The sequence below is a fragment of the Aulonocara sp. 'chitande type north' Nkhata Bay genome, linkage group LG17 (genome assembly GCF_057382095.1).
Source record: "Aulonocara sp. 'chitande type north' Nkhata Bay isolate Kocher_YH1m ecotype deep benthic linkage group LG17, A_spYH_male_GT1.1, whole genome shotgun sequence".
In the NCBI taxonomy this organism is placed as follows: Eukaryota; Metazoa; Chordata; class Actinopteri; order Cichliformes; family Cichlidae; genus Aulonocara; species Aulonocara sp. 'chitande type north' Nkhata Bay.
In genome coordinates, this window is record NC_141360.1 from 24706266 (window position 1) to 24714311 (window position 8046).

At 43.4% G+C, this 8046-nt stretch overlaps 1 protein-coding gene across 2 annotated transcripts in view; it reads right to left on the reverse strand.

Moving 5' to 3' along the window:
* Positions 1–8046, reverse strand: part of usp44 (ubiquitin specific peptidase 44) — a 21368-nt gene extending 13322 nt beyond the window's left edge. Inside the window, exons 1-2 of one of the 2 annotated variants that reach the window (XM_086268237.1) lie at positions 7972–8046; positions 1255–2967 (exon numbers count right to left, since the gene is read on the reverse strand). In XM_086268237.1, coding sequence (XP_086124363.1) covers positions 1255–2814 — 1560 coding nt within the window. In that variant the 5' untranslated portion in view covers positions 2815–2967; positions 7972–8046. Of the gene's footprint in view, positions 1–1254; positions 2968–7877 lie in introns of both variants that reach the window. The other variant, XM_086268238.1, reaches the window with a different exon arrangement.

Genomic DNA, 8046 nt, shown 5'->3' on the forward strand with positions numbered 1-8046 from the left:
TGTTAAAATATATATTTATAATTTTAATAAATGACAAATTAAAAAGGCATGAACATTTTTTTTGTATCGAAAAAATATCGAACCGTGACACCAAAGTATCGAACCGAACCGTGAATTTTGTGTATCGTTGCACCCCTAATATACACATATACATACACACATATATATATATGTATATATATATATATATATATATATATATATATATATATACACCAGCAGCAGCAGGTGTCACCGTGTGTGCTCAGCCTCTACAAGCAGAGACTAATCTCTTGTCCTCAAGCCAACTCTCTCCATTTCCTACATCCTCATCCACCTTTAAGGGGTGCAGCTGTTTAGCATCATGTCGACAAGTCAGAATATTTTCCTATATTCCTTCCCTCCCTTTTATTGAAGGCGAGACAACGAAAAGTTATAAGACACAGATTTAAGACCACCTGGTATAAGCAATAATTAATTAATTACCATTAATTAACTACCTTGATAACTTACATAGGTAGATGGATATCAGCTTAACAGATAAAATTTAAATAGTGTGCTTGGCTCTTCCTTTTATAGCAGTTTTTTAATGTTACCAGAATCTGCAGAAATATAGTAGTTAACAGTTGAAGCTTTTGTCTATAAAATTAATAAATAACTCAAGAAGAATTCCCGGTGCATGGGCCAGGTGGGGGCGCTGTACTATACTGGTGTGTAAACAGTTGATCATTTTTACCTAAATAATTCTAAGTGAGAATTAGTTTAGACATGAATTGAAATCAGACCAAAAATAAATACTCCTTGCTTACAGTTTAACCACCTCTCTTTAGTTTGAACTGTTTATTCTGATTATTATGAATACAGGATGAATCAAAGCCAGTGATGACTGATGAATTCAAATCAATGCAAACACAGTATGAGAGCCAATCTGAGATTTTCATGCCTTTATATGCTCCTCTGAAGGTCACAGCCTCTGATTAGCACAATAGACTTAACGATATGTGGACAAACTGTGCTAACATGTTCAGCCAACCCCAAACACTCATTTTAAACCAGTAAAGATTGTCTTAATAAATAAAAATGTCTATTTAGTAACATTAATTTATACTTTTTGAAAAACTACTAAATAGTCAGTGATTTTCCTTTTGTCCTGGCTGAAACGTCTTTAGTGGAGCTATAGACCAGCACATGTGCACACATCATGAAGCTTGTCAGGTAAGCCGGCTGTATCGGTGAAGAGTGTGTGTGTGTGTGTGTGTGTGTGTGTGTGTGTACCTGGCTGAGGAGCTGGCCGTGAAAGATGGTGTTGACCACGCTGAGCACCTGCTTGATGAGCCGCTTCTGCGTCTGTGGGACCCCAGCACTGGTTGTGTGCTTGCCCGTGCTCTCCAGCTCATGCTGCACTTTATCCAGCAGCTCGCACAAGAACTCCTGAGCGTCCTGCTGAGCGTAACCCCTGAACGCCGGGATCAGCTGCCACACTGAGTGCAGCATGGCAAAAGGCGATACCAGCGCCCACTTGCCAGACCACATGACCTGGAACAAGGTGTGCAACTCATGGCACAGTGAGATGTGCTTCGAGCTGGGCTCTTTGGGTTGTATCAACTCCATGCTGCGGCCTCGTGACGCCCCGCCGCTCAGCCCCACCCCAGAGCCCGAGCTGGTCTGGAGTCCCTTCCTTTGGATCAAGGGGGGCTGCGATGAGGCCTTCTCCACCAGTTGGCCATGGACGGCAGATGCCAGTAGCTCCAGCGCCTGTGTTAAATCCAGACGCAGGAAGCACTCCCTGAAAACATGCAGGTGACTCAGCACCTGCAGGATGGAGTTCATATAACAAGTGTTTCCCAAATTTCTTAATCCCGTCACTCCAGGAGTGACGGTAGGACGCCGCTTGAAGGGCGAGCCGTCCTGTTTGGTGCCTTGCTTGCGGCAGACAGGGGTTTGGGCAGTATGCAGGGTTGCTGAAGCGGCTTTGGGCTTAGATTTGGTAGTTGAAGAACAGCTGCGTGCTTTGGGGGTTGCTTGGACCTTTTTTTTTTGTCCAGCTTTCTTGGGGGTTACAGTGGCGGGGCTTCGGGTTCGTTGCCTGCGTTTCAGGGATGGGGGCGCTGGAGTTTTCGTCTTGTTGCGTGCCCTGCGAGAAGTCAGCATTGTGGTCGTCAGATCCCCAACTCTCTGGCTTTTCTGACGCAGGCGACGACTCTTCCTGAGAGGAGCGTTCTCCAGCTCCTCCTGTAGCTGCCTCTTGAGAGCTCGCCTCCTCTCCCTGGCCTCCCTTCTTTGCTCCTCCTCCTCCTCCCTCCTCCTCTCTTCCTCTGCTCTCCTTTTTCCACATTCAGTCAGGCCAAACCAAAGGCGAAAGATGCGTCCCATAAGTGCTCTGCGGCGGTGCCAAAGAGCGGTAAACATTCGGTCCTCGTCCCTCAACTGCAACTCACGAACGCCGGATGGCATGAGGACATCCACGCTGGCGCTAGCGGAGCGCAGGGTGCGCCCGCTGCGGGTGGTGACCTCATAACGCTGGCTCTGGATGGCGCTGAGTGTACTGCGAAGCAACTTGAGGTCTCCGGTGGCGTTATCATTCAGAACATAGTCGTCACACAAATAACAAAAAACGTAAAGTTCGTTAACCTCCATCGCCAGTGGGTGGCCCTGCTGCTGGAAGTGCTGCAGAGCATGCTCCTCGATGTAGCGGCCACACGCCACGTGGGCACAGCCGAGGCAGCCCCATATGGACTCGGTGGTGTTGCAGTCAACGCAGTGCCACTTCTGGGGGTTAAGAATGGAGTGGTCTGGGGCCAGCCGCAGCCGCCCCACATGCTTACACCTGTCCATTACACAAGCCTGCCCGCCAAGTTGGCTGTGTCAGTCAAACTGACCTTTTGGCGTGCAAGTCTTTGTTTGTCAGCGCTTCACGCTGGCTTCATATCACCATGGTAACCATGGCGAACTGAGAAGTGAGACCCTCCCAGGGCATGGTGGTGTTGTCTAGAGAGGGAAGAGAAAAGGTTAGGTGAGAACTTTGATAAGTTTACCTGTGTACAGGCCACAGGCGTTCATGTTAGAGCATTATTGTTTAACACCATTATTCCTTCATTTAAAAACACATCCTTTTAGACGGGATTTTTAAACATAATACAGATGAAAAAGAGGCTAACAACAAACAATATACTGTTCATTCTTTTTCAATAAAACTGAATGCGTAACTAGACTGCAGTTTAAAAAAACCCAACAACTTATGACTGATGACTCTGGAGTTTAATAACTTCTATGGTTTAATTGCTAAGTCCCATTTTAGGTTTGTTGACTAGTTGAGCTTTCCCCTTCAACCTGACAGCAACAGCAGGATTACATCGCTCACTATTGGGGGGGGGAAAAAAACAAACTGCTCCAACTGCTTCATGCCTGGACCTTTCATTCCCGTGCACAATTTATGCATCAGAACATCAACATTTTGTCCCCTTTCACCCGATATCGCTATTGTTGTGATTGGATGTATGGTTTTGACACAAAACTACAGACTGCAGTGCGCCCACCACAATGCCGCAAACATCTACGCAAAACAAACACTAAACACTTTTCACTTAAATGTCCCACTACACGCAGACATCTGCTTTTTTCATTTAAGATTAAAACCAGATGAATTACCAACCCCCCCACCCCCCAAAAAAAACAACAACATATATTTTTAAATGTATACCTTCATCCTCTTCTCTTTACAGGAAACACATGAAACCAGAAATTATTATTGCATCTGATTTCCATCGACTGCTTTGTGAGGTTGTATCTACGCAGAGTAAACTGAGGCAAACTGCCAGGTGGCATGCGGACTCAAACATTTCTCAACCTCAACAGGGACCAGTAGTAAAATAACTGGCGAATAAACACAACTCTACGGAAAGAGGGTCGCTTTCACACTGGGGTTGACGAGCTTACTGAGGCTGTAGAAAAAAGCAGTTTAAATCTGTGGGAAATCGGTTAAAGTTCCACATCATAGGCTAGATTTTCTAAATCCTCAAATCAAAGGACTTAGATAACTTAAAAGGGTCTAATTCCTTCTCAAACCATAGATTCTTATCTTGGTGATTTAAGTGTTCAGAAAATGAAGCAACAAAAAATAACCGTTTCCAAATGTCTCCTCTGCAATACAGTATTGTAAATACTTTTTGACAAATCAATAACCAAGCAGAACAATCAGCTGGTTGCAGATGAACACTAATTCCAACATCTTGCACAGCAACTGACAACAGTAGTTCTTCTTTAGCTCTGTACAGCATAGGGACACAGGAACAAGCTGTCTACCTGCTGCAGAGTCAAGCTAAACTGGTCCCAACTACCAACTGCAGCTGCAGTCCAAAATGGAGGAGTTGAACAATCAACTCCAGCTGCAATGAAGTTGAAACCTGTTGCTCAGCCAAGAGAAGGGAGACACTACAGATAGCTAGTTAGCAGCAGCTGGGCTTTAAGAAAATTTTAACCTGAAAGATGTTAAAATTAGTTTCAGATTGGCACCACCAACTGTTCACAAGACATCCTGGTTCTGCCAGAGGTTTCCTCCTGTTGACTGTTGTGGTTTTCTCCCATAAACTGAAGGGTCTCCATCTTAAATGATAAAGCGCCTTGAGGTGACTGTGGCATAAAGAAACTTGAATTGAAATCGAATTGTTTATATAGCTGAGCAACCAGTATGCTGAGAAGCTCTAGGTTCAGCTAAAAACATACCAATCACTCTTCACAGAACCTCTTCTGGCTTCTTTTCAAATCCCACAGAGCTGCTAAGAATTTGGGGATCCTTGAGTGGGCTGACCCCCCCCCCAACTGATGTCAAGGGAACAAGATCATTGAGGGGGGGAAAAAAAGAGGGGGTCTGAGCTTGCAAAGTGGTGCACTATGGGCTAGGGCTGCTCAATTAATCGAATTTTAATCACGATTACGATCTGGGCTTTCAACGATCATTAAAAATGACTGAGCCGATTATTAGCCCCTCCCTAATTTATCCGCGACACCTTAAAGGCCGTTCCGTGAAAATATTGTCGGGCATAAACCGGTCCGTGGCGCAAAAAAGGTTGGAGACCGCTGATTAAGAGGACCCGAGGGAAGCTCGGAAAGCTAAGCAGAAGTTATTTGGAGAGGAGAGTGACTGCCGTTGGTTGAAAAGAGAGTTTAAAAAAAAAAAACTTCAGTGGTGTTGCACACTATTTTATATTATTTTTTTAAAGTCATTGTTAACCCTTTAAAGCCGGTCAGAGCTGCATGCTCCGTTTTGCGTAACTATTTTTAAATCCCTGTAGAACCTGAACCGTGTAAGCTAGCGCAATAATTTGTTTTGCATATGAAACCGGAGGAGTTGTACTTACATCTGATGCCATCAGCTTGTCCTCGGTCACGGTTTCGTTCCACATATAGCTTTGCAAAAATTGCATAAAAAGCGCTTGCAGGAACAAAAACATAATATTCCAGAAACACGCTTTGCCGTTCCTATCAGCTGTTCGTAACACTTCCCACAGTGAAATGATGCACCTGCTGTTTTCTTTGCAAATTTGCATCATAGGATTGTTTTTTGTTTTTCCTGCAGTATATAAAAATTGCTGTATCTCCAAAATAAAACTATGAAGACACTCAAAATAAATTTCCTGTTGTTGTAAACTATTTTTTGCAACTTTACTGTATTTAAAGTTTTGAGGGATAAACCTCTTAAATTTCTCCAAGTAGAAATATATGTAAACAAAACAAAAGCGATTTTCAATTTTTTTTGTAGTTTATTGCACTTTTTTGCAATTTATGTAATTACTATGGACTTAATGCATACATATTATTAAAATATGGGCTATAACAGTTGTATTGATGTATAGCAACTTGAAATGCTCCCACAAATGGCACTACAGCATGTAAAAAAAATAATATAAGCTCTGGTGGACTTGGTTCTATAGTAGGTCTTAAAGGGTTAAATAAATATCGTCAAATAATCGTGATCTCAATTTCAGTGAAAATAATCGTGATTATCATTTTTGCCATAATCGAGCAGCCCTACTATGGGCACACTGTATGGGTACAGGGCAGTGTACTATAGAGCAAGTTCAACATGCCCTTGGGAATGGTTCTGTTATCAGTTTCCACTGTTTTCAGGGCTGGCAGCTGTGGCTCAGAAGATAAAATGGCCACTTACTAATCAGAAGGTCAGTGTATCAATTCCCAGCTACTCTAGTCTATATGTAGACATCTATATGCAACAACAAGACACTAAACCCTGAATTGTTCAAGTACTTGAGTATAAGAGACAGTTTTAGTTTTTATTCTCTCAGCTGCAGCCTTAGTGGTGTTCAACAGTCTGAGAGTAAATACAAAGACAGAATACAAACATAGGCGTAGTTGACATCCAAATTAGATATAAGGTCAACAAGTACAAATGGATGTCCTGTTTTAGCAACATATATTAATGCTTATAGAAAAATAAAATTTTTGTAATTTATTTATCTGCAATCAACTGGGAAACAAAAAAAATACAATAATCTGATCTAATCTGCTATCCACACACACACACACACACCTCATTCATATGTAAGGAGATGCATCGGACAGCAACTCAGGGTTAACATTTTGCAGCCAGGGATCAAAACTGCTAATTAGCAGATGACCTGCTCTAACTCCTGAGCCACAGTCACCCAGTCTGTTGGCAGAAGGAATAGTTACGTTTGCAGCATAAATTAGCATGGAAATATATCCAGGTAGGAAAGTGAACTGCCTCGGTCATTTTTAAAACCCAGGGTTAAGCCTAAAGTTATCAGGATAGGCTTAAATTCCACTTCCATAGTACAGGCCTTAAGACTACTTCTGCAGAGGGTTGTTTCCATGCTAAAAATGTCTGGAGAGGACAGGATAGCGGGAAAATCGGTTCTAACTCTGTTAACGTTTAGTTATAGTTTGGTTAGTCATAAACCACCAATTTAACAAAGCAAAACAAGCATGGCTCAACGCACTCAGTCCCCCTGTTTACCAGTGCAGGAGGGGGCGTGTGTGTTCAATACGTGTTCATCAGATTGCTGCCATGGATGATATAAATACAGCTGCCGGGGCACATATCCTGTCTGGTCTCCAGACATGTTGAAATGCTTTCGCGCCGAGCCTTTGGCTGGCATCGGGACGAGCCACAAACATCCAGAATAACGTGGCACGTCGCTGTCAGAGCCAGAGGCTGGTTAAGCATGATCCACATTAAAGTAATCACCGCGGAGATTTAGCAGCAACCCTCCTGGCTCAGCATTAAGAAATCAGTGGCTTCTAATTGAGCAAATAAAGCGATGACTCTCGGGGGTTGTCCCAGAGTTTCTAATGTCCTGAAGTTTTACCAGCAAGTTAGCGCGCTTTGCTTTGCTTGGTTTGGTTTGTCCTTGTGGCTGTGCGTGGTTTTACCGACACACAGCCTCACACTAACTCTGAGTAAAACAGCCACAACACAACCAGCCAGAGTAGCATTTCAATAAACTGCACGAGCGCAGCACGCGTTAGTGTTCAGCCCGAGGAGCCCAACTTCACAGAGGGTCTCTCCCAAAAAGCTAAAGTTAGCCAGCTATCACTAGCATGTAATTAATAGCTGTAAAGAGTTGCGATTACAAAATACTGAATTGTGTAAAACTAACTCGAAAGCGCTTTCAAAGTCTCACAAATAAACGTCTCAAATGAATGAAAATAAAATTACAACACACGCGAACACATTTTGTTTGAACTAAGAGTCTAATTTTATTGTATTTATTCAAGATTAGTGAGCCCTAGCTGCCCTTGCCGCTAACGTTAGCCTAGCATGCTAGGTAGTATTAGCTTGACAAGCTAGCGGCGACAATCCTGAAACAAGTTCAGCCGGAGATCGGCTCGCCGGCATCGGACAGGGCTTCAAAACCGACCTGCCAAGTGTGCCTCGGCCAGAATTCACACATCGTCGGGGGCACGGTCACAAACATGTTCAGAATTAGTTGCTACTGAAAGGAAACAGCATACCAAGCCTCTCCTTCACCGCAGTAACTCCTCTGTTTCTGAAATGATCGCCATCTTGTCAGTCACTGTCGCGTGGTG